This window comes from Quercus lobata, unplaced genomic scaffold (assembly GCF_001633185.2).
Source record: "Quercus lobata isolate SW786 unplaced genomic scaffold, ValleyOak3.0 Primary Assembly Scq3eQI_310, whole genome shotgun sequence".
Taxonomy (NCBI): Eukaryota; Viridiplantae; Streptophyta; class Magnoliopsida; order Fagales; family Fagaceae; genus Quercus; species Quercus lobata.
This window is the reverse complement of record NW_022154778.1, coordinates 38,975-66,111: the sequence shown is the minus strand read 5'-3', so window position 1 is coordinate 66,111 and position 27,137 is coordinate 38,975. Positions and strand designations below refer to the sequence as shown.

General features: G+C 34.3%; 1 protein-coding gene and 1 pseudogene across 1 annotated transcript; both read left to right on the top strand.

The window, feature by feature from the left end:
• The first annotated feature begins 10,365 nt into the window (after positions 1–10,365).
• Positions 10,366–13,862, top strand: LOC115973347 (extensin-like). Its single transcript, XM_031093607.1, has 3 exons — positions 10,366–10,812; positions 12,067–12,987; positions 13,539–13,862. The coding sequence occupies exons 1-3, from the start codon at positions 10,731–10,733 to the stop codon at positions 13,568–13,570; spliced, it is 1,035 nt and encodes a 344-aa protein (XP_030949467.1). The 5' UTR covers positions 10,366–10,730; the 3' UTR covers positions 13,571–13,862.
• Positions 13,863–20,813: 6,951 nt separating this feature from the next.
• LOC115973346 lies at positions 20,814–22,348 on the top strand (annotated as a pseudogene).
• Positions 22,349–27,137: the final 4,789 nt, after the last annotated feature.

The window sequence follows — 27,137 nt, the reverse complement described above, 5'->3', positions numbered from 1 at the left end:
TTTGCCTCGATACCACGGCCTGCATTAAAACGGTACTTTACCCCTAGCTGTCCAGTCAACTGCTACGCCTTAGCGCCTTTCAAGAAAAACCAGCTAGCTCTCGGTTTGAGTGGCATTTCACCCCTAACTACAACTCATTCACTGAATCTTCATATATATATATATATATATATATTTGAATATAGATTGGTTGATTATTTTCAAGAATAGTTATTTCACCACTCTTTTTTTGAGGAAATCATTGGCATTAATAATGGGTTGGATTAAAAAGTTTTGATTTCTTTTTTTTAGAAACAAACACACATGTTTGGGGACATTTTTATAGTGACCCTTCAGTCTATTAATATTACTAACATAGTCAATGCCTCATTAACCCTTACATCATGTTAAGCTACAAAATTGGTTATAGTCTAAGACTACCACTTTATTCAATAAAATAAACATTACTACATATTTTGAAAATCTAACTGTTGAATTGCATGTTCTTTACGCTCTTAATACAAATGTCAAATTTTGTGTCAATCAAATATTATTTACTATATAATCTATAAGCTTATATTTTATGTATAATTTTAAATTACAAAAACTTGCAATTTAAACTATTTATTTATGACATAGTTATTGATCTTTAATTTTCTAGAAATTTTGCAAGTATGAAGGATATAAGAAAAATATGTAATCTAACAGTGAATTTGTCAAAATTCACTTCCAAAAAAAAGATATTGAGTAAGATTGTAGCCTAAGGCTACAACCAATTTTGTACCTAAAATTTGTCCATTATTTAATCCAAATTGGCAATTTAGAAGGAGAAAAAAATCCTCATCAACACTATATTTTATTATAAAATTAAAAATTAATTAATTAAATAATTTTTTTTTTCTTCCCCACCAATAGCTATAGCCCAAGGGACAATTAAGGTGGGTTTGATATTCAATCTCTTTACTTAGTAGAGATGCTTCAAAGAAACATAGTGGAGGAGAAGGAGGTGGAGGGGAAACCTAATTGATTTGGTTAGCCCTCTGTTTCTTCCTTATTCTTATAATCTCTACCTATATTAAGGTTGTTGCAGGATTGACATTCATCCATAATAGGACCCACACTTCAAGGAATCCCACTTAACATTCTTCTAAAAGAGTCTTCTCATTTCTCCATCGAGAAGACCTATTGTGCTAAAACCATTAAATTATTTTCAATGCTGTCCATATATTAAATTTCAATACCTATTCCTTGGTGAATTTCTAAATGAATAAGTGAATATGGAACACCAAATTCCTTCTTTTACAAGGGATTTTTTTTTTTCCTGCCATATGAAATTTCAAACTAAATCAAAAAATAGGAATTTGAGACCATTTTAACAGATTTCCACCTTCACTCAAAGTCCATTAAGCAGTCTACATTCTTTTTACGAAAACTTCACCTTAATCCAAGCAAGTCTTTTGAATAAGTTGATCAAATTTTGCACAAGTGAAGTGAAACTAAATTTGCGTGCATCTATCTCAAATCAATTTTGAAGGTACACTAAATATAATATTTTCTCGAGAGTCTGTTTGCTTGAGATGATAGTAAAATGGGAGGATAAAAAATAGAGGGAGTATAAAAAATTAGGAGGAAAGAAAAAAAAAATTGATTTCTTTCATGTGTATCTAGTTGAAGGGATGGAACAATCTAAGGATAGAAAGTGGGTGCACCTTTTCTTCTTTATTTGATTGAGAGGAAAAACTAAAAACTAAAAAATAAGTTGATACTTTCTAAATTGATATTAATCTATATATTCTATATATAAAACCGAAGCCTCTGAAACTCCCACAATTTTCCACGTCACCACTATTTTTCTTTTTCTTTTTATTCTTTTTATTTTAGGTTTTATAGTCAGACTGGTGGGCCCTTATGATGTTGAGCTTGGCCCATTTGAATCTGTAAAGTCGGTTCCGTTCTTCATCTTCAACTATAACTCTGTTTCGTATATAAAGCTTTTATTTTACAACATAGTCATGTGTGTTAAACAGAGCTGGTATCAAAGAAAAACAGTTCACTTTGCTGCTTCATTATAGGTATGATCTCTCTCTCTAGCCTAAAATACTTTTGGATAATTTTCTTTTCTGGGTTTATTTTTTTAGTGAATGATATAGACATATAATATATTGCTCAATACTTGGTTTCGTTCAAGGAAAAAAGGAAAAGAAAAGAAAAGTTCACAAATTAAAAACTGATATATATTAATCTACTGATGTGATTACAATACTCTTGCAAGGAATTGTTACAGTAGTTTTGTGTTTTTTTTTTTTTGGCCGAGTGCAAGAGCAGTTTTTTTTTTTTTTTTTTTTTTTTTTAGCTGAGTGCAAGAATAGTTTGGTGTAATTTGTACTACTATGTATTTTATATATAAAACCCTCATATGATCTTGCAAAACCACTCTATAAAAAAAATTGTCATCAATAACAAGAAGAAGAGCTTATTCCTGACCATCAAAACCACAATTTTCCTGTCATCAATAATCAATTTTATATTAATGTTGTGATATAGTCCATAGTCTTTTTTATAATTAATTTTAAGGAGAAGTACAGTCCATATGGGAATGGTTTAGATGTTTCCTATTGGATTTTGGAATCTTAGATTGATTAGTAGAATAATATGGAGTAAGGATGTATATTATTCATATTAAAAGTGGCAATTCACATTGATAAGAAACTAAACAAGGACGTGTGATAACCTCTATACATATGGTGGTAGTGTAGCGTTGGTGCATGTGGGAGTTAGAAGACAAAATTTTGTCTTTTTTATTTATTTAAAATATGTATCCTACTTTGTCGATACCTATGGGAAACTATTCAAATTTTACAACAATTTATTTGTTCATATACTATCATTTTTTTTTTTTTTTGGGATAAATAATAAAACAAAAGCAGCCACTTATTTATTTATTTAAATAATGCATCATTCTTGATTAATACCCATACAATACCTATGGGAAACTATTTTAAATTATAAAATAATTTTTCTATTCAATGTTTTTTTTTAAATATATGTAATTTTAAATTTAACTATTCTGTGCATCGCACGGGTTAGCGACTAGTTACTATTATACGTATACCCCTATTAAATAAGAAATAATATTTTATTAATTTTCATTTGACCTATAATAGCATTGTATTAACAAATTAATATTAAGATGGATGCACATCATTCATTACGGGCTAATGATTCTTTTAAAATATAAAATTATCAAAAGACATTCTCAAAAAAAAAAAAAAAATCAAAAGACAATGATTCCATCATAATAAATTTCTTAATTAAGTACATATAAATAAAAATAAAAATAATTTCAAATAATTAACTATGTTGCAACAATATATTTATAAAAAATTATATAATGTTGCAATTAAAAAAAAAAAATTATGTCTGAAAGAGTCAGAAGGAAAATAGTGCACCTTCAACAAGCCCCCCAAAAAAAAAGTCTAGAAGAATTCATTGAATGGGTCACCTTCTTCAAAGAAACCCATAAATAACTCCTTGGCTCACATTGTTCACATGAATGATGTAATGGGACAATACATATATGAAGAAGACATCAACCAGCAAACGAAGGACAATCGTGTCTCGAATGGAACTTCAAGGGGTAAATTTGTAATTTTCCTTTAGACTCTTATTTTTACTTCCCATTTCTATCTCCATTTTGGACAAATGAAAACTGTTAGCCTAGGTGGAAAATCCCCAACCACACCACTTTTTTTCCTCCTAATAAATCAATAAAGTCTAAAGGGATTTCTTTCCCCTTCAAGTTTATCTACTATGATAGGGGGAAAGTAGAAGTGTTCACCAAATTGCAAAAATTGCACCAAAACCGCCAGCAAAATAGTATAACTTCACCACACCGCAATTAACAGTGCACCGCACCACACCCTCACCATATATTAATATATTTATTTTTTTTAATATTAAATATATTATTAATAGTTTAATAATCCTAATTTTCAAAAAAAAAAAAAAAAAGGGGGGGGGGGGTTAATAACCCTAGCAAGTTTTGATTAGGAAAGCTACCCCAAAATAAAGAAAAACTAGCTCAATAGTTTAAAACTTGGCCCAAAACAAAGGGAAAAATTAGTTTTGGGCTAGGTAGGAAAAACCCAAAATTTGAAAAATATATCAGCTTCAAACCACATCTTATACACTACACTGCACATGTGATTGCAAAAATAAGGCATGATATAGTTATGGTTTTGGCTAAATTCTAAATCGCACCCACCTACCATACATGTGACCGCAAAAATGAGGTATAGCGCGGTTATGATTTTGGCTAAAGTGTACCACAAAGCGCGGTGCTAAAAATGGCCCAAAACCACACTGCACCATGAACACTCTTGGGGGAAAGGGTTAAGGATTTACCCGATGTGAAATATTACATTGTTCAAGGAACCCTAGATGTTGTTTGAGTAAAGGATCTCCTCAGTCCACTCACTAGACCCACCATCACCATTCTTCACAGAGCAGTAATTTCTACTAAAAATAAGGCTGACAAAATTAGGGTCTTTTGATAGAGAGCCTTTGGGAAATTGTATTGAGACCCATTATAGAGCTCAAAAAACTGAAGCTTTTGCAACATGAATACAGTTCAATTGTGTACAAATTAGGGGTTTTTGAATTGAAAGAGTGAAATGAAGAGGTATAACTAGAACTAGGGTTTCTGGTGAGTGAATTGAGAGTTCTAGGGTTCAATTTCCTACAATTAATCATTGAAATTTTCGTAAGAAAGCAGAGAAATTTAGAAATGTAAAGAAGAAAAAATTTCAGGGTTTTTGGGAATTGGAAATGCTTACCTGGCTAAAACCCTTTGCATTGATGGGCCGGTCGATCCGAGTCCGATTCAGATTATTTATGGGTTTCGGTATTCATGGGTCGGATCATGAGGGGGGAATCGTAAGATAGATGATGAAATTTTTGAAATTGACTTGAGAGTCAGCTGACTGGTTCGGATTAGGTTCTTCGGGCTTCCAATTTTGGGCCACAGTTATGAAGAAATTTTCAGGCCATTCTTGTGTTACAATTATAGCGATTAACATTTTTTTTTTTTTTAATGAGGCTTGGGTCCAAATGACCAGTTTGTTGGATTAGGCCCTATCAAACTTTGTTGTATTAGGTAATATTTAGTGTTAAGAGTTTGCCTCGATTTGGTATCGCTCTTACGGCCTGTATTGAAACAGTACTTTACCCCTAGATGTCTAGTCAACTGTTGCACCTTTCAAGAAGAACTAGCTAGCTCTAGGTTTGAGTGGCATTTCACCCCTAACTACAATTCATTCACTGAATCTTCATATATATATATATATATATATATATAAATATATATTTGAATATAGATTGGTTGATTATTTTCAAGAATAGTTATTTCACCACTCTTTTTTCGAGGAAATCATGGCATTAATAATGGGTTGGATTAAATAGTTTTGATTTTCTTTTTTAGAAACAAACACACACATGTTGGGGGATATTTTTATAGTGACCCTTCAGTCTATTAATATTACTAACATAGCCAATGCCTCATTAACCCTTACATCATTTTAAGCTACAAAATTGGTTATAGTCTAAGACTACCACTTTATTTAATAAAATAAATATTACTACATATTTTGAAAATCTAACCATTAAATCGCATGTTCTTTACGCTCTTAATACACATGTCAAATTTTGTGTCAATCAAATATTATTTATTATATAATCTATAAGCTTATATTTTATGCATAATTTTAAACTACAAAAGCTTGTAATTTAAACTATTTATTTATGACATAGCTATTGATCTTTAATTTTCTAGAAATTTTGCAAGTATGAAGGATATAAGAAAAATATGTAATCTAACAGTTAATTTGTCAAAATTCACTTCCAAAAAAAAGATATTGAGTAAGATTGTAGCCTAAGGTTACAACCAATTTTGTACCTAAAATTTGTCCATTATTTAATCCAAATCAGCAATTTAGAAGGAGAAAAAATCCTCATCAACACTATATTTTATTATAAAATTAAAAATTAATTAATTAAATAATATATTTTTTTTCCTTCCCCACCAATAGCTATAGCCCAAGGGACAATTAAGGTGGGTTTGATATTCAATCTCTTTACTTAGTAGAGATGCTTCAAAAAAACATAGTGGAGGAGAAGGAGGTGGAGGGGAAACCTAATTGATTTGGTTAGCCCTCTGTTTCTTCCTTATTCTTATAATCTCTACCTATATTAAGGTTGTTGCAGGATTGACATTCATCCATAATAGGACCCACACTTCAAGGAATCCCACTTAACATTCTTCTAAAAGAGTCTCCTCATTTCTCCATCGAGAAGACCTATTGTGCTAAAACCATTAAATTATTTTCAATGTTGTCCATATATTAAATTTCAATACCTATTCCTTGGTGAATTTCTAAATGAATAAGTGAATATGGAACACCAAATTCCTTCTTTTACAAGGGATTTTTTTTTTTCCCTGCCATATGAAATTTCAAACTAAATCAAAAAATAGGAATTTGAGACCATTTTAACAGATTTCCACCTTCACTCAAAGTCCATTAAGCAATCTACATTCTTTTTACGAAAACTCCACCTTAATCCAAGCAAGTCTTTTGAATAAGTTGATCAAATGTTGCACAAGTGAAGTGAAACTAAATTTGCGTGCATCTATCTCAAATCAATTTTGAAGGTACACTAAATATTTTCTTGAGAGCCTGTTTGCTTGAGATGATAGCAAAATGGGAGGATAAAAAATAGAGGGAGGAAAAAAAATAGAGGGAGTATAAAAAATTAGAAGGAAAGAAAAAAAAATTGATTTCTTTCATGTGTATCTAGTTGAAGGGATGGAACAATCTAAGGATAGAAAGTGGGTGCACCTTTTCTTCTTTATTTGATGGAGAGAAAAACTAAAAACTAAAAAATAAGTTGATACTTTCTAAATTGATATTAATTACTATTATACGTATACCCCTATTAAATAAGAAATAATATTTTATTAATTTTCATTTGACCTATAATGGCATTGTATTAACAAATTAATATTAAGATGGATGCACATCATTCATTACGGGCTAATGATTCTTTTAAAATATAAAATTATCAAAAGACATTCTCAAAAAAAAAAAAAAAAAAAAATCAAAAGACAATGATTCCATCATAATAAATTTCTTAATTAAGTACATATAAATAAAAATAAAAATAATTTCAAATAATTAACTATGTTGCAACAATATATTTATATAAAATTATATAATGTTGCAATTAGAAATGAAAAAAAAAAAAACAAAACACACAAAACATAAAAAATTATGTCTGAAAGAGTCAGAAGGAAAATAGGGCACCTTCAACAAGCCCCCCCAAAAAAAAGTCTAGAAGAATACATTGAATGGGTCAACTTCTTCAAAGAAACCCATAAATAACTCCTTGGCTCACATTGTTCACATGAATGATGTAATGGGAGACGTTAACAACAAAGCAGAGTCATCTTCGGGAGTGGAGGATAAGAGGTAGAGTATGCTAGACATTAGGGAGGGTGATGATCATAAAATTGACAATACATATTTGAAGAAGACATCAACCAGCAAACGAAGGACAATCGTGTCTCAAATGGAACTTCAAGGGGTAAATTTGTAATTTTCCTTTAGACTCTTATTTTTACTTCCCATTTCTATCTCCATTTTGGACAAATGAAAACTGTTAGCCTAGGTGGAAAATCCCCAACCACACCACTTTTTTTCCTCCTAATAAATCAATAAAGTCTAAAGGGATTTCTTTCCCCTTCAAGTTTATCTACTATGATAGGGGGAAAGTAGAAGTGTTCACCAAACTGAAAAAACCGCACCAAAACCACCAGCAAAATAGCATAACCTCACCACACCGCAATTAACTGTGCACCGCACCACACCCTCACCATATATTAATATATTTATTTTTTTTAATATTAAATATATTATTAATAGTTTAATAATCCTAATTTTCAAAAAAAAAAGGGGGGGGGGGGTTAATAACCCTAGCAAGTTTTGATTAGAAAAGCTAGCCCAAAATAAAGAAAAAACTAGCTCAATAGTTTAAAACTTGGCCCAAAACAAAGGGAAAAATTAGTTTTGGGCTAGGTAGAAAAAACCCAAAATATGAAAAATATACCAGTTTCAAACCACATCTTATACATTACACTGCACATGTGATCGCAAAAATAAGACGTGGTATGGTTATGGTTTTGGCTAAATTCTAAACCGCACCCACTGTACCATACATGTGACCGCAAAAATGAGGTATAGCGCGATTATGATTTTGGCTAAAGTGCACCGCAAAGCATGGTAATAAAAATGGCCCAAAACCACACTGCACCATGAACACTCCTAGGGGAAAGGGTTAAGGATTTACCCGATGTGAAATATTACATTGTTCAAGGAACCCTAGATGTTGTTGGAGTAAAGGATCGCCAGAGCAATGAACCTATTTGAAATGGCTCATTTCGTACTAGAAAAACCCACGTATGAACAAGGATTAATTTTACTTCCCCACCTAGTTGCTCTAGGTTGGGGGGTAGGTCATAGTGGGGAAGTTATAGATATATTTCCATACTCTGTGTCTAGAGTACTTCATTTAATTTTTTCTTTAGCCAAAATTAGGAAAATGTTAATCCATGCTCCATTTTCATTCCTTTTTTTTTTTTTTTTTCCTATACTTTCCCTTTTCACTCTAACCAAATGCAACCTTAAATAGTTAAACTTAACCAAGATCAAAACCTTTAGATCTACTAACACCTTGTTTTAATTTTGGGCTACTAGAAGCACATTCATTCGGACAAGTAATAAAAATATCTATACAAGACAATAATATTTAATTTAGTTAGCCAACTTCATGTCTACATCTATGAGAAATATCAATCAAAATCTACCGTCAATGATATAGATTACAACCACACTCAACAAAACTTCACAGACAAACTAAACACTTTCGCAAACAATATTCACAAGCCTTATAAGAACAAACTAACCCAAATCTAATTACACCAAAAACAATCTCTTAATATCAACTAACAAACTCATAAACAAGATACTCATAATCAAAAAACTGTGAATACACCCAATGGTGCTTCACATTTACAAAATAAACAAACTTTCAACTCATACACACTGACATCTTTCAATCCTAAAAAAATTGTTAAACTACTTTTCAAAGAAACTCATTCCACATACTTCTAAGAGTATTCCTCTTTCCCTAATGGGAAGATCTCACTATCAAATTGCTTCCTCTACAAGGAAAAGAATTTCCACCCTAAGAAAACTTTTTTTTGGAGGGGGGGGGGGGAGAGGAAAGATAGTGACACTCTAAGAAAACTCAATCCAAATTAAAATAGGAATTTGAGGTCATTTTCTAACAAAATAAAAGCACATCGTGTGCATTCTTGGGTCAAAGTGGCGAAATATAAAAGATCTCGAGGATATACAACCATGGGCATAATTGCAAAGAAAATGAACAGGTCTAAAAGTAGCTTGCACTTTCCATAACCAATTCTAATTGAAATTATTCAAAGGATGATAGTTCGATGTAGAAAGTAATTTGTAAGATGAGGTTCTATTCACATTCTTTGCATTTTTACGTACTATCTCTATTTCTAGAATCAACCTCAACTTTGGAGGGGAGAAAAATGGTGCTTTGCCTTGGTATAGGCCGCTAGGAATGTCACTAATTGCCTAAAGATATCTCAAGTGGCAATGGTCATTTCATTGGTTTGAGTCGATTGAAATGTGTGCAGCATGAAACACTTTTGAATATCCTCAAAAATCAATAAACTTAGTAACACAAAAATATTCACAATTGTTAAGGTGATATGTGATTAATATACAATAAAAGTGAGGTTAATAATGGATCATATTACATGTCTTTTCTCTAAATAAAAAGAAAATAATGATCATATTAAAGTAATGCTAGTCTAATCCTAACTTATCCCCTCAACAAGTTATAAAATAAATAAAAATAAAAATAATAAAAAATTGTAAAGTTTGGTGCCTCTAGATTGCTCTTTTGAATATGGGACTGACACCAAGGCTACAGCTATAGTGTAAAACTTGTGAAAAGGAATTTCCTAGTCAGCAAATATAATTAGAATAAAATATATGCTATGACATAAAATATACATAGTAATATACCTTGTACACAAAGAGCGATAGTGGAATAAAAAAAATGTATAGAGAAGAGCACTAGAGCCATACGACAAGGATCTTGGGCATGGTCCTCCTCCGACATGAGAGAGAGAGAGAGAGAGAGAGAGAGAGAGAGAGAGAGAGAGAGAGCTTTGAGTAGAAAGCAAGCAAAACCAAAAGTAACAGAAAAAAACCGAGCTTTCATTTTTCTCTATACCAAGCAAGCATATATGCCAACTGCTTATAAAAATTCTTTAGGCAAAAAGATGATACAGAAGCAGAGGTGAGAACAACTGCTTAACATAAAATACACCTTCTCTTAGACCCTTTTTTTATATCCTTCTTTTGTGTTCCTTCATTTTCACATCATTAAGCAAAGTGACTGTATGACAAAGTTGGGCTGCTAAAGAATCAATCTCTATAGCCACTTGTCCCCCCATGCTCTTACTTTGTCCGCTTCTAGGGCCGTCCTACTCTGATCTCTATATAAAGCTCTTATGCTTGGCTTGAGATTTTGAGTGTTGTGGAGTTGGTTTGTAAAAAGCTAGCTAGCTAGTTTGGAAGTTCTGGGCATTGCAGAAAGCCATGGAAACAAGCAAAGGTTACAAGAGATTCTGCATTCTTCTTCTCTATGTAACTATGGCAGCCATCTTCTTTAACCAATGTGGTAAGCCATTTGTGTCCAGGTGTTGTGTTTTGCTTATGAGTGAATAGATAGAATTTATTTATCTGATTGATTTACTAGAAACTGATTTAGTGTAAATATATAGAATTTACTTATCTAATTTATTTTACTATAAACTACTATTTAGACTATCATATCAATTGCCTATTCTTCATCCTTAAGCAAACAAAAAATGCACCAAAGCCACGTCATAGCAGAATATATAATTGCTTGATACGATAAGATTACGAGTAACATTAGCTATATGCATGAGTGGGGTTACTTTTGATTTTTGAAGTTGCTTTAGTTTCAATAATTTTAAGCTATAGTACAAGAAAGCATAGCTCTCCCATGACTTAATTTTTGGTAAATATTATATCACTTAATAAATTTTTATTATATTGAATTATATACTTTTCTTATTAATATCCTTTAAGCTTACAAAATTTCAAGATAATTAAATATTAATAACTCTCATTTTCTCAATAATCAAATATCAATTACTATCTTATGTATAAAGCTATTAAAATTAAAATTTTATATAATTTAAAATTATGTACAAGAAATGAGTTTTTTAATTGAATGGAAAATATCTTATTAATACTCATTTAGTGTGTTAAGAAGAACAAGAACGTGTTTAGTTTAATGGTGGGAATTTTAAAACAGTAATTCAATAAGAAATTATTAAGTGATGATAGAAGACTATAGATGCATGTAGAAATTCTGGTTTTTTTATTAAAAAATAATAATAATAATAATTAAGCTGGCTGTTGTAGTAGTGTTCTAGAAGTAGAACCTACTCCTCCCGACTGAATCATAAAATGTAGCTGTGTTGTGCACAATGGAATATGCCTCAGTAAACTCTTATATTATTATTGTTATTTATTTATTTATTAATGCTACTTGCTTACGAAAAAAAGTTTATATGAACTTAAGTTTCTCTTGAAATGATACTCATCTTTTTTTCTTTTTTAAAATATACTCTTCAAATGATACTTAACTTGGCTCTGCAACAACAAGCTTTTATACAACTTGTACAGAAATTGGACACATTTTAATAACCAACATAGAGATAATCACAGCACTAATTCTTCAAAATCTTAAAAACAATTTAGAATTACCATTCTCATTAACAAACTTTAATTCAATAATAAAGGCAGTAAATTGTGCATTTCAAATTTACAAAAATTGAAAGTTAAACCAATATCGCAAAGTCATATATTAGTTGACTTGGTTTTTCTATGTTTTATTGAGCAGATGCTAGAAGATCAATGCAACCATTCAAGCATCCAAGACATCTCAGAAGTTCAGTCATCAAAACCACAAAAAAGTTGAAAGTTACAAAGCACTTAGACATTGATCCAATGTTGGATTCATCAAATGTCCAACCCTACAGTTTGAGTTCACCATTTTCTTTACCACCATTTGAGTCACTAGGTCCAATGCCCTTGCCTGAAAACACACCTCCATTTTGTACTTATCCACCTAATACCCCACAACCTCCCACTACATCCATTCCAACTCCCACTGTTCCATCACCATTTTACTATCTCCCACCAGTTCTTCCAGCCCTAAGCCCACCGCCAAGCCCAACTGGCACATTACCCGGCCCGCCCACAACAAATCCCCCCGAAATTCTTCCAAGCCCACCTACCACAAACCCACCAGAAATTTTTCCAAGCCCACCTACCACAAACCCACCAGAAATTGTTCCAAGCCCACCAAGTAGTGTACCAAGTCCCACTACCTATGTTCCAAGCCCACTAGGGCCCATATTAAGCCCACCTTATATTGAGCCCAGCCCACCAGGCTACGTCCCAGGCACACCTACATATACACCAGCCCCCACTGTTTTTGTTCCAAGCCCACCATTGTTTCAACCACCAGTGGTGTACCCACCACCAACAGTGCCGCCACCACCAAACACTCCTCCAAACAGAGCCCTTTGGTGTGTGGCTAAGCCATCAGTGCCTGACCCAATTGTTCAAGAAGCCATGGACTATGCTTGTTGGTCTGGAGCTGATTGCGATTCAATTGAGCCTGATGGGTCTTGCTTTCAGCCCAACACTTTGTTTGCACACGCTTCATATGCTTTCAATAGCTTTTGGCAGAAGACCAAAGCGGCTGGTGGCACGTGCGAGTTTGGAGGCTCAGCCATTCTTGTCACAGTTGATCCAAGTGAGTCACCCCTCTAATTTTCACCAGTTCTTAATTTAATCTTTTAAGTTTTTTTTTTTTTTTTTTTTTTAATTTAATCCTTTGAACTCTAATATGTTTTCCATTAATTCATTTAGTCTAAGTTTGTTCAATTTCATTATTAGTTTTAGTATTTTTCACTTTCTAAAACGATATTGTAGACTTAACACTATGAATTGAACAAAGGTAGATGAAATGACTATATTAGAAATGAATGGAAGTTAAAAAGACCTAAATTTTATTTATAAAAAAATAAAAAAAATAAAAAATAAAAAAAAGGAAGAAGAAGAGTAGGACTGAATTTAAAATGTTTTAAATTTGAAATTTGTTTAACTCATAATCTTTTGATAAAGTACAAAGTCCAGTTGAAAACAATTTTGTATGGGATCTTTGTTCTCTGTTTTTTTTTTTTTTTTTTTTTTTGGGGGGGTGTGGGGGGTCAAAAGGGCAAAACATGTACATTTTGTTTACATATGCTACTGTATATTACTAATCCTACTTCTTTTTTTTTTTTTTTTGATGTGTGTTCACAGGCTATGATGGGTGCCACTTTGAGTACTATTAGCTTGAAGATGCAAGACCCACTTTTGAAAACTAGAAGACAGATTTGGCCCTCTTTTGTCTCAGGCTCTCTCCCATATATATTTCAAATAATCAATATATGTTATAGACTTACAGTGAATTCAACATGAATTTTGTAAGTAATATTTATAGATTTTGATAGGTTGGTCCCTTGTCAGTTTAGGGTTTTAAGATTTTTGGTTTTAGGTTCTTATCTTGAAAATTTTCCTTTTGTACATGGGATCTACCTTTAATCTCTTTGCATAAGATGTATAAACTGCATGCATTGCAGTATTCTGATCATATGAAAATAATAAAATTTGGATGATGAATGAACAAAATATATATGTGTGTGTTGGTGCAATACAATAAAAATTTAAGGGAGAAACAAAATTAATTAAAATATTACAATTTTTTTCCTGAAAAATCTCAACACCATTAGACTGAGGTGAGGTTTTCACTCTTTTTAAGAAGATTTTAGTCCTCTAGGTTGGCAAAGCCCAAGATTGGGGCAACAAACCTTTTCTAACTTGCCTCATCTATCTCATCTCTTCATTCTCCCCCTATGCACGTATGTGACCCAATTCATTTGAGGCATATTAAAAATCACACTTATAAATAAATAAGGAGTCTCTCTTTTTCTTTTTCTTTTCTTTTTTCTTTTTCCTTTTTCTTTTGAGGAACAGGAGTCTCTCTTTTAACAATGTGATCTACATATTTTTTGAGTTAGTTTAAAAACACTAATACCTAAACCCCACCCCCAAGGCTTAAACTAGTGAGTTAATGGAAAAACCCCCAGCCCTCATGGCAAGGGGAGGTTCCACTTTGCCCAACATGGGCAAGAACTCCTAGCAGTCTAGCACTAACTCAAGGATAGAACTATTCTTGAACCTTGGAGGGCAATTCCCCCCCCCCCCCTCTCAATACTATTGTGTGTGTGCAAATTTTAGCAATTTGGTTCAATAAAATTATATTTGGCCCCCCTTAATAATATTATTGATCATTTTAAATGCCATAAAAGATTTTATAGATCTAAATCCTAAAACAAAATTAAAAAACCCAACAACATAAATTATCAATAGTAAAGCTAAAAAAATAAATTAGTCCAATCAACCAATTTTACCTAAAAAAACTAAACCCTTTTAAAAATATTAAACAAAATAATTTGGCCCTTACTCAGCAACAAACGCAAGCATCATAGATGCACATTGAGTTCTTTTTTCATAAATAATTATGTAGGGGTAACAGACCTGGGAGTCCATACCAATGTATATGTTGGGCCAAGGGCCCAGTCCAAGGAAGAACTCCTTCTCGGCCAGGCAAGGCCGAGGACAAAGGGAACAGCCTACCATTGAGAGTAACACTCCGGACCATTCCATGAAAGAGGATAAGTATTAAGAAAGAAAAGGACAAAGGAAGGCATGAAAATATCTAAGAGAAAGCTGCTACTATTGTATTAAATGCTCTGCAACTAACTAAACCATATTTTTCAGCCTTTACAACCACTCCCAACGACTTCGGGGAGGGGCTGATGGGACAAGTATCAGCACTATCAATCTAAATCTATACGTGGACGGTGGAAATGAAAGGAAAATAGTATAAAATAGAAGAGAATGGGAGAACAAAGGGGAGGACGAGACTGATAACAAAGTATGAAGAACAATATATTAAGAATCAACTTCCTCGGATAAAATCCGAGGATGTCTCTCCCTGGTAAACCAATGTTATCTTTCTTTCTTTATCATTTATACCTGTTAGTCAATCGTCTGATTCGTTAAGGTCCAAGTTTCCAACTCATTCTCTACAAATTCATAGTATTGGACTCATTCGACCAAGACTCTATACATTTTGGGCTTGGGCTCCAAATTGTGACCCTACAATTGGCGCCGTCTATGGGAAACTGGTGTTTTAGTGAGTTGAACGCTCAACATACTGAGGCGATGCAACAATATATCGACCATTGGTGGAGGAGACCATTTTGGCTGTGCCGTATGCTACGCAGAGGATTGCTCCTTACGGAACAATATTGGGGACTTTCAATATCAAATATGTATCTCGTGCCTCCGTCAAGGGTCAGGTTCTCACGGACCTGGCAGCCTAGACTGCTGAACCCTTGCTAGGTGAAATGATAGAAACACAGCACATAGATGGAAAATTAGTTGGCACGGTCTCGCTACATGGAATCCTTTGTCCAGAATGGTGCATGTTGATAGCACTACAAATCAAAGATGATTCGAAATGGGGCTAGTTCTAACATCTCTATAAAGTGCTTAAACAGAACCCAAGGCATGCCTGAGTCCTCGGACCAAATGCTTGGGGGAAATTAACGCTATACCATCTCTATAAAGTGCTTAAACAGAACCTAAGACATGCCTGAGTCCTCGGACCAGATGCTTGGAGGAAATTAACGCTATAACATCATCATAAATGTTGAATAGAACCTTAGTACACAATGGTCCCCTCGGATCACTTACTTTAAATTCCACATTCTTTGATGGTTGCACTATTCGTAGTATAGAGCACACAATTATTTTCTTAATTATTTCTACATGGTTAACTTATTTAAAGTTAGCGGTCGGGTGCCACTGTTAGTTTTGGTAAAGTCAGGGTGACAACTTTTCGTTACCATCAACAGCATCAATTCTAAGTCCTATTTGAGGGGAAAATACCAACACACCCATTCATGAAACAATTATTGCAAAAAAGGAAAGATTCATAAAGTAAAAGTGCAGTTTTCTTTTTATTAAATAAAAGAAAAGTACATCATATACAAAATGGCTTAGGCAAGCCTGTTTCAAAAGCTAACTATAAAAGAGAAAACTCATAGGAATGGTAGATTCACAATCTTGTTCTAGCAGCAATCGAGCTAGTATAGATGGTACCGGTGACGAAAAAGAAGAAGAAACGGAAACGCTAGATCCACAATCTTGTTCTAGTAGCAATCGAGCCAGTATGGATAGTACTGGCGATGAGAAAGAAGAAGAGGCGAGAACGCTGGATGGACTCCTTTTCTCCTAACTACAAGATGTTCTGCTATCAAAGCTGAGAAACAGGAAACCTGTCCATCCATGTCATTGTTGTTTTGCTTGATCAACCTTGGGTCATCTTCACATTTGCGCACACATGATATATGTCGCCAGTGGAGACCCAAATTTTGTCGCACCAAAAATCTGATGCGATCTACACCCGCTTTAGGTCTTGGCTGAAAGAGGAGGGACTTCTTTCTTGCCCGGTTGAAAGGAAGAAATGTCTTTGACCTCAGCTTCCCTTGCCTTAACTATGTCATCCTGGATCTTGGCGGCATCCTTGGTTTCTGAGGAGGGCTTGGTTTCCTTGCCCTCACCTTTATCCTTGGCCACCTCATTTCCTAGATTTCGATCACCATCTTGGCAGGGTCCCTGGGAATGCCTGAAGAGTTAAGAACTTAAGATCCCCGCAAAACTCAAGGATCTTTAAATGAGGAAGAACGATTCCCCCAAAGGTGTCTTATATAGAAGGCAAAATTTAGTGGAAATTAATTTGTCCGAATCTTAAAGAAAGAGTTACTAGTGAGATAAATCCTGCTTAATTTCCAAAGAAGTCTTCAATCGTTGGGTCTGTGTCACTTCGTAAAGACCTTAATGAAGGCGCGTCTCGTGTACCGAAACGTCAGGAACGTGACTTGGATAAACTAAAAAATATCTTGCAATCAGAGATGGTGTAAAATGGGCGCAAAGGAGCTGTTATCATATCGAGATCCTCCTTTCCTCCCATGGAGAAGAAAAGAAGAATCTCGAGGGGCTATTGTGGGGGTAACAGACCTGGGAGCCCATATCAATGTATATGTTGGGCCAAGGGCCCAGTCCAAGGAAGAACTCCTCCTCGGCCAAGCAAGGCCGAGGACAAAGGGAACGGCCTACCATTGAGAGTGACACTCCGAACCATTCCATGGAAGAGGATAAGTATTAAGAAAGAAAAGGACAAAGGAAGGCATGAAAATATCTAAAAGAAAACTGCTACTATTGCATTAAGTGCTCTGCAACTAACTGAACCATACTTTTCAGCCTTTACAACCACTCTCAACGACTTCAGGGAGGGGCTGATGGAACAAGTATCAGTACTATCAATCTAAATCTATACGTGGACGGTGGAAATGAGAGGAAAATAGTATAAAATAGAAGAGAAGGAGAGAACAAAGAGGGGGACGAGACTGGTAACAAAGTATAAAGAACAATATATTAAGAATCAACTTCCTTGGATAAAATCCGAGGACGTCTCTCCCTGGTAAACCTATGTTATCTTTCTTTCTTTATCATTTATACCTGTTGGTTGATCGTCTGATTCGCTAAGGTCCAAATTTCCAACCCATTCTCTACAAATTCATTGTATTGGGCTCATTGGACCAAGACTCCATACATTTTGGGCTTGAGCTCCAAATTGTGACCCTACAAATTACATTGTAATGTATTAGGAAACAATAATTTTGTGTTTGTGTCTTTGTTGACAATTAGTGAATGCTAAATGCTAAATAAATACTTATTTAGAATTTCATAATGATTTTTTTATTTTTTATTTATTTTTTATACTTCAACCCCCCTAACTCTAAGCTCAGTCCCCACACTAACTCCTCATTTGACTATAGTACTAATTCCTCATCTACCACATTATTTCTCATATCTTTACATTTAATTTTTCTAACTTATTATTCATAAAAATATTAGAGTTAATCGTTTAGTATTAAAATGCTACAGCTATATATATGGCTTTGAAAAATGTTCGTCAACAGGTTTGAATTGTTTGATACTCACATCTTAATCATGAACTGAGTATCTCGGTAAAATAAATAAATAAATAAAAGAATCAAAATTCTAAGTGATGATTCAAAACCCATTGTTTACGTTTAGCATAAAAAATCAAACAAACAAAATTCTAAGTAATGAGTCAATGTCCATTGTTTACGTTTAGCAAACATAAGACATATCCGTGTGGAAAATGCTTGGAGAAAGTCTAGAGACAAAAAATTTGACACATGTTGTATAGCAGATTATTAGTAGCAAATAAAAAAAAGTAATATTAGCGATAGACCCATATAAAAACTAGTGCAAGTTTGTCAATTCAACAAATGTAAAAAAGGTTATCAATTTTTTTTTTATATATTTAGCATCAAAGGGTAATAATTAGTGCGCACTCACTATTTTACACTATACACATGCATGATTTTGTACTGAACTTGTGACTTTATGTCACAATTTCTAAGTATCAAGATAATAACTAGTGTACACACTATTATAATTAAAAAATGTGACTTCACAGTTCACATTGATAGATATTCTAACCAGACCAATCTACGATGACTTCATGCTTCACTGTTCACACTAATAGATATTCATCATGCAGCATTGGCTTTTTACTTCTTATAAATCACTACACATCTTTAGCAGTTTCATTACCAGTTACAACATAAACTATTATAACTCCAAATATGGCTAATCTTAATCTTAATTTTGTTGAAACTCTCTCAAAATTTTAAAAATTGTTTCTTCAAAATAAAAAAAAAAAGTTGCTACGAAGTATAAATCATATGTGGAGTGAAAGTGGAAGTACAAATCATGTGGAAAAACTGACTCCACTAATTTCTCCCTGAATACCATATGGAAAAAATTTTCAATGCGCTATTATTTTTTTTGACCAGACCAATCTACGGTGACTTCATGCTTCACAATTCACACTAATAGATATTCTGACGAGATCAATTTACGGTGACTTCATGCTTCACAGTTCACACTAATAGATATTCATCATGCAGTATTGGCTTTTTGCTTCCTATAAATCACTACACATCTTTAGCGGTTTCATTACCAGTTACAACATAAACTATTATAACTCCATATATGGCTAATCTTAATCTTAACTTTATTCTTGTATTTCTTCTTTTTTCCTTGTTTGGATGACCTTTGGGGATATTCAAACCCAGTTCATGCAGTGAAGATCAGAGTCGGGCTAAAATCAAATGCGTCTACACTGAAAGAGAAGCACTTCTCAGCTTCAAGAAAGGTGTAACTGATCATTCGAGTAGGCTTTCTTCATGGGTTGGTGAAGATTGCTGCCAATGGAGAGGCGTGGAGTGCAACAACCAATCAGGTCATGTTACCAAGCTCGATCTAAGCTGTGAAAGGAAGACATATATCCTTTCGTGCTCGTTTGCAGAGATAAGCTTTTCTTTGATTCACTTGAAATATTTAAATTACTTGGATCTAAGCTGGAATAATACTGCTCACATTCGTATTCCTGGAGTTTTTGGTATGCTAGAGAACCTGATGTATCTCTCTCTCTCTTCCGCATCCTTTCCTGCGGAAATTCTTCCTCATCTTGGAAATTTGTGGAGCCTGATGCATCTTGACCTTCATCATAGCAACAACGTCAACATACAAGACGAAAATTTCAATTGGCTGCCAAGGCTCTCTTCTTTGAAGTACCTAGATATGGGGGGACGAAATCTCGCAGGAGCAAATTGGCTGCATGCAGTTAATATGCTTCCTTCCCTTCATGAGTTACATTTATCTGAGTGTGAGCTTGACCGCCTACCACCTTCTCTTCCATTTGTCAATTTCACATCTCTTTTTGTCCTTGATTTATCAAAAAACCAATTTAACTCTTCCATACCTCAGTGGCTGTTTAATCTTACAAGCCTCACAATTCTTGATCTCAGCTCTAATTCTTTACAAGGTACCATTCCATACAATTTTGTGAACCTAAGAAATCTTGAGCACCTTGATTTGAGTGAAAATCCAAACATCAAAAGTATTTTGCCAAGCGTTTTTGGAAATCTTTGTAAATTGAAGACTTTATCTCTTAAATCGACCAATATTGGCGGCAATATTGATGGATTTTTAGATAATTTCTCAACTTGCCTGAACAATAGCCTGGAGTCCCTAGATTTGAGTCTCAATAAGTTGGTGGGAAACATTCCCGATTGACTGGGGAGACTTGAGAGCTTGAGATACCTCAATCTCAATCGCAACTCTTTTTGGGGTTCAATTCCACCTTCTATTGGCAACTTGTCATCCTTACAGCATTTGGACCTCTCTTTTAATGAGATGAATGAAACCATTCCTGCAAGTCTTGGACAACTCTCAGAACTAGTCATCATGGATCTCAGTGCAAATTCCTGGAGAGGTGTCATCACGGAAACCCAATTGACGAATCTCACAAGGTTAGAAGATTTTGTATTAACAACTTACACAGTCCACTCTTTAGTTTTTAACGTGATGTACAACTGGGTTCCTCCTTTTAGGCTCAAATCTCTTGAACTAGAAAACTGTCTCATTGGCCCCAAATTTCCTGTATGGCTTTAAGTTCAAAATGAGCTTACGATTGTCAATCTTAAAAACGTTAGAATCACAGACACTATACCTGAGGAATGGTTCTCTATGATCTCTCAACTCGTTGACTTGGATCTATCCAACAATCAGATCACAAGGAAGTTGTTACAACAATTTGTACATCCAAATGTAAAATTTATTGATCTAAGTCATAACTACTTGCAAATATTGGTGATCTAATGCCTAGCTTGCAAATTTTAGACCTCTCAGAGAATCTCCTCAGTGGTAAAATTCCATTATCCATACGAAAAATGGAAGATCTTAGCATACTTGACCTCAAGAGCAATCAACTTTCAGGGGAGCTCCCCAATTATTGGAATGAGTTACAAAAATTGAAGGTTGTGGATATTTCATATAACCACCTGCATGGAAAAATTCCAAGATCAATGGGTTTCTTGAGTTCCCTTTCTATATTAGTGTTGAGCAACAACCATCTTTATGGAGAAATTCCTTCTACTTTACATTATTGTCCTCTTTGGAGCCTTGATCTTGGTGGGAATCATTTATCAGGGAACCTTCCATCATGGATAGGACCAGATATCTTAATTCTACGTTTACGTTCAAATCTATTCCATGGAATCATCCCTCGAGAATGGTGCGTTTTTTCATTTCTCCATATCCTAGATATTGCACAAAACAATCTTTTTGGAGACATTCCAAACTGTTTAAATAATTTGACTAATTTGGTTTATAGCAACAACATTGATCAATACAACTCTTTGGACTTGATATATATTGAAAAAGCAATCATAGTGACAAAAGGAAGAGAGTTGCAATATGATACTACTCTCAAATATGTTAACACCATTGATCTTTCAGGGAACAATTTGATAGGAATAATTCCTAATGAAATAACAAGTCTCAAGGGATTAGGTACGTTAAACTTGTCAATGAATCATCTAACTGGAAAGATTCCCGATGATATTGGGAACTTGCGGTGGCTAGAAACGCTAGATCTCTCAAACAACAATATTTCTGGACCTATTCTTAAAAGCATGTCTTCTTTGACCTCCTTGGCACATTTGAACTTGTCTTTCAACAACTTGGCTGGAAGAATCCCATCTGGCAATCAGCTCCAAACACTAAATGATGCATCCATCTATGAGGGCAACCCTTCGTTGTGTGGCTCTCCTCTTCTAACCAAGTGCCCAGGAGATGAAACATCTGATGAGCCAAATTTTATTGGTGGCAGTTCTGAAGACAAGTATGGTGGAGATGATTTTGAAAGGCTATGGTTCTATGTTTGCGTTGGATTTGGGTTTGTTGTAGGCTTCTGGAGTGTTTGTGGCACCTTGCTGGTGAAGAAGTCATGGAGGCATTGGTATTTTCGTTTTTGTGATGATATCAAAGATAGGATAGCACTAATAATTGCTTCGAAAGTGGTTCGTTGGAAAAGGAAATTGGGGCTGGAAAAAAATTGAAGTTTGAAGATGGAAAATTCAGCCATTTGGGTCTTCATTTGAGGTTTGTAAGATTTTCGTTACCTGTCGTTCTGTTTCGGTTTTTGGCTGTTAAAAATGTTTTTTGTTTTTTTTTTTAATGTAATTTCCGTGTGTTTGATGATATTCCTATGCTCTTTTTCTTTTTAGTTTTCGTGTTTTAAAGAACTGATGATTTAGATATATGGGTATTGGATTATTTGAAGTTTATATGCGCATTTAGGATCGATGAAGAATATTATTTTGAATCTTTGATTGTGTTTGAGTTATTCTCTGTTTGGGTTCTGGAATCTTTTCATTGTGTAGCTAATATGTTTGATAATTTATATTGTCAACTTCTATTTCAGATTTTTTTTCTTTTTCTTTTTCTTTTCCAAATTCTTTTGGGTAATTTTTCTTTTTCTATATTTTGTTTTACAATTATTTAAATTGACAAAATTTATGTACAGTACCTTAGGTGCTGTTCCTTAGGTTTCTCTCTTAAAATTTAGCCATTTGGTTACTTAATTAGACAATATATTTCTATCTCATTAAAAAAAATCCACATGACAGAATTTTAAAATGGAAACCTAAGGAACAACACCTAAATACTGTACAGTGTGATTTTGGGGTGTCAAAAAGTATGAATTTGTGCCTATTTGGTTCATATACCCTTAAAATCTTGCAAGCAATTTTCTGTGTGTAATAAAGTTCAACCAAATGGCTTGTCCTAAAACGAGACTTGGTGTTAATCATGGTTGAAGCGGTTGGCTTGTGTTTCCTATTCCCAACCCTGAGTTTGAGTTCACCATTTTCATTACCCCCATTCGAGTCACTATGTCCAACATGGTTTTCAGAACTGGACCAGACTGGGAGGTCAGACCGTGAAAACCGGTTTTTTAAGCCTAAAGAACTGGATTTTTTGTTAATTCCGTGAACCCCTAAAACCGGGGTTGGACCGTACAAACCGGTGAGAACCGTACGGTCCAACCCCTTAGCAATTTTTTTTAAAAAAAAAACAACTTAACACAATTTTATTCTACTTAATTAAATTATCTATCTCTTACAAAGAATAAAAAAAATTATAATTAAAATCCTTCAAAGATATTCAACTTTACTTCAAAAATTAATCATAAATTTTAATGTTTTCATGGTTATTATTTTATTTTATTAACTTTCTTTTTTAATTATTAAATATATGCTTGAAAATCATTAAATTTCCCTCACATATATAGATATATTGTCAATTTTGCTAATTTTATAAATTTAATATCTATATTTAGGTTTTAATTAATTATTAAATTAATTATGACGTCATCACGGTTCGATCCCGGTTCGATTTCAGTTCGACATCAAAAATCTTAAACCTCTCCCTTTTACAGTTCAATGAATGGTCCGGGTTTGAAAACCTTAATGTCCAATGCCCTTGCCTGAAAATACACCTCCATATTTTACTTTTCAACAGTACCATCACCATTTTCCCACCAATTCTCACAATCCTAAGCCCACCTCCAAGCCCAACTGGCACGATCCCTGGCCCGCCAACTACAAATCCCCACGAAATTTTTTCAGGCCCACCTAGAAGTGTACCATTTCCAACTACTTATGTTCCAAGCCCACCTTATTTTGAGCCCAGCCCATGAGGCTATGTCCCAAGCCCACCTACATATATACCAGCCCCCACTATATTTGTTCCAAGCCCACCATTGTTTGAGCCACCTGTGGTGTATTCTTAAAATGTCTTCTTTCATTCTTGTCCTTTTAACTTTAATAGTGTAAAAAAACTATATTTCAAATATTTCAAATTTAAATAGTGTAATTTGTAAATAGGGCAAAGCATGTACATTCTGTTTTCAAACATTGTGTATGTACGTATCTGCTACTGTGATTTACTAATCCTACTCTTTTTTTTTTTTGGGTGTCCACAGGTTATGATGGGTGCTACTTTGAGTACTATTAGCTTGAAAATGCAAGACCCACTTTTGAAAACTAGAAGACAGATTTGGCCCTCTTTTTTTCTCAGGCTCTCTCCCATATATATTTTAAATAATCAATATATGTTATAGACTTACAGTGAATTCAACATGAATTTTGTAAGTAATATTTATAGATTTTGATAGGTGGGTGTGGGTCCCTTGTTAGTTTAGGGTTTTAAGATTTTTGGTTTTAGGTTCTTGTCTTGAAAATTTTCTTTTTGTACGTGGGATCTACCTTTAATCTCTTTGCATGAGATGTATAAACTGCATGCATTGCAGTATTCTGAACATATGAAATTAATAAAATTTGGATGATGAATGAACAAAATATATATGTGTGTTGGTGCAATACAATAAAAATATAAGGGAGAAACAAAATTAAAATATTACAATTTTTTTTTTTTTTTGAAAAATCTAAATACCATTAGACTGAGGTGAGGTTTTCACTCTTTTTAAGAAGATTTAAGTCCTCTTGGTTGGCAAAGCCCAAGATTGGGGCAACAAACCTTTTCTAACTTGCCTCATCCATCTCATCTCTTCACTCTCCCCCTATGTACATATGTGACCCAATTCATTTGAGGCATATTAAACACCACACTTATAACTAAATAAGGAGTCTCTCTTTTTCTTTTTCTTTTTTCTTTTGAGGAATAGGAGTCTCTCTTTTAACAATGTGAAATTCTACATATATTTTGAGTTAGTTTAAAAACTCTAATACCTAAAACCCACCCCCAAGGCTCAAACTAGTGAGTCAATGGAAAAACCCCAAACCTTTGTGGTAAGGGGAGGTACCACTTTGCCCAACATGGGCAAGAACTCCTAGCAGTCTAGCACTAACTCAAGGATAGAATTATTCTTGGACCTTGGGGGACAATTCCCCTCCCCCCACCCTCCCCTCAATACTAGTATGTATATGTGTGTGCACATGCGCAAATTTTAGCAATTTGGTTCAATAAAATTATACATGACCCCCCTTAACAATATTATTGATCATTTTAAAGGCCATAAAAGATTTTATAGATCTAAATCCTAAAACAAAATTAGAAAGCCCAACAACATAAATTATCAATAGTAAAACTAAAAAAATAAATTAGTCCAATCAACCAATTTTACCTTAAAAAAAAAAAAAAAAAAAAAACTTGGCCCTTTTAAAAATTTTAAACAAAATAATTTGGCCCTTACTCAGCAATAAACGCAAGCATCATAGATGCACACCGAGTTATCTTTTCATAAATAATTATATTGTAATGTATTGTGAAACAATGATTTTGTATTTGTGTTTTTGTTGACAATTAGTGAATGCTAAGTAAATGCTTATTTAGAATTTCATAATGAATTTTTTTTTTTTTTTTTTTAAATACTTCAACCCCCTAACACCAAGCTCAGTCCCCACACTAACTTCTCATTTGACTATAGTACTAACTCCTCATCTACCGCATTATTTTTAATATCTTTACATTTAATTTTTCTAAACTTATTATTCATAAAAATATTAGAGCTAATCGTTTAATATTAAAATGCTACAAACTATTGTTCTCGGTCTAGGGTTAGGGTTCCCGCCGCATCCCCAAACCTAGGCTGTAGTAGTGCTGTTACCTTTCTCTTTGAGAAAGACGTGGTATTTTCCCTATAGTACTCTGCTACTAATAGGGCTGGTTGTTTCCCTGTAGTACTCTGTTGCTAGCAGGGTTTGGTTCTGTTCTCTTTCTACGTTGACTGGAGTTTCAGTGGTGTGACGGATAATGGAAGACCTTATGGCTAAGTGTGATAACTTATCACTCTCGGAATGGGAAGGGAAGAAAGTAGTGTTGTCGAAGAAAAACCAGAGGCCGGAGTGTGTCTTAGCAGCAAAATTCTTTACGAAGAGGGCTCTAAATATTGATGCAGTGGCACGCACGTTTCGACCTATTTGGCGCACAAAGGCGAGCTTCCATATTACTAATGTGGGAGAGAATATACTGCTATTTACGTTTAAACAGGAGGTGGATGTTGTAAAAGCTTTGCTGGGGGAACCGTGGTCTTATGATCGTCATTTAGTAGTGCTAAAACGGTTTGAAGGTACTAAACCGATAAAGGAGGTTGTGTTTAACAGGGTGAAATTTTGGATCCAACTTCATGATTTGCCATACAAGTTTATGACCCCGGAGACAGCCATTGAAATCGGTGAATCAATTGGAGAGGTGGTTATGTCGCGAGACGATTCCGAGATGAGGGGAGGAACTTTCATGCGAGTTAGAGTTTGGGTTGATGTATCTCGCCCCTTATGCAGAGGAAGAAAGGTAAACTTTGAGGATAATCTAGAAGGTTGGGTCTCTTTTCAGTATGAGAGATTACCCAATATATGTTTCTGGTGTGGGATGTTGTCACATGATGATAAGGAATGCGAACTATGGCTGAAAAGCAATGGTACTCTGCCGTTGGACCGTCAACAATATGGACATTGGATTAAAGCTTCGATATTCAGTCCAGCCAGGAGACAGGTAGTTGAAGTGAAGGGGTATGACTCAGAACCGGTCAGAGGCATGGATAAACAGGCCGATAGGGGTGGAATGGAGGTTTCAAGTGGGTTTGTTCTTCACCCTGTAGCGCCATTGCTTCAGGGAACCCAAGTGGAATGTGTGGGCCTTGGTAAGTCAAGCATGTTGACCGAGCAACCCAGGAATGACAATGTGATAAGGGAGGTGGCTGGTGTACCGTCCGAGTTGCCTGGTGTATCAATTATTCCACATAATGCAGCAGATTTTGAAACGGTGATTGAGGAATTAGATAGGGAGTTAGCCGATAATGTCTCTCCTTCGAATGATTTGGTTGCAGAG

Coding starts and splice junctions, on each gene's coding strand:
- LOC115973347 (XM_031093607.1), top strand. CDS start 10,731: ATGGAAACAAGCAAAGGTTACAAGAGATTCTGCATTCTTCTTCTCTAT. Junction 10,813..12,066: donor CATCTTCTTTAACCAATGTG/GTAAGCCATTTG, acceptor TTTATTGAGCAG/ATGCTAGAAGATCAATGCAA. Junction 12,988..13,538: donor TCTTGTCACAGTTGATCCAA/GTGAGTCACCCC, acceptor GTGTGTTCACAG/GCTATGATGGGTGCCACTTT.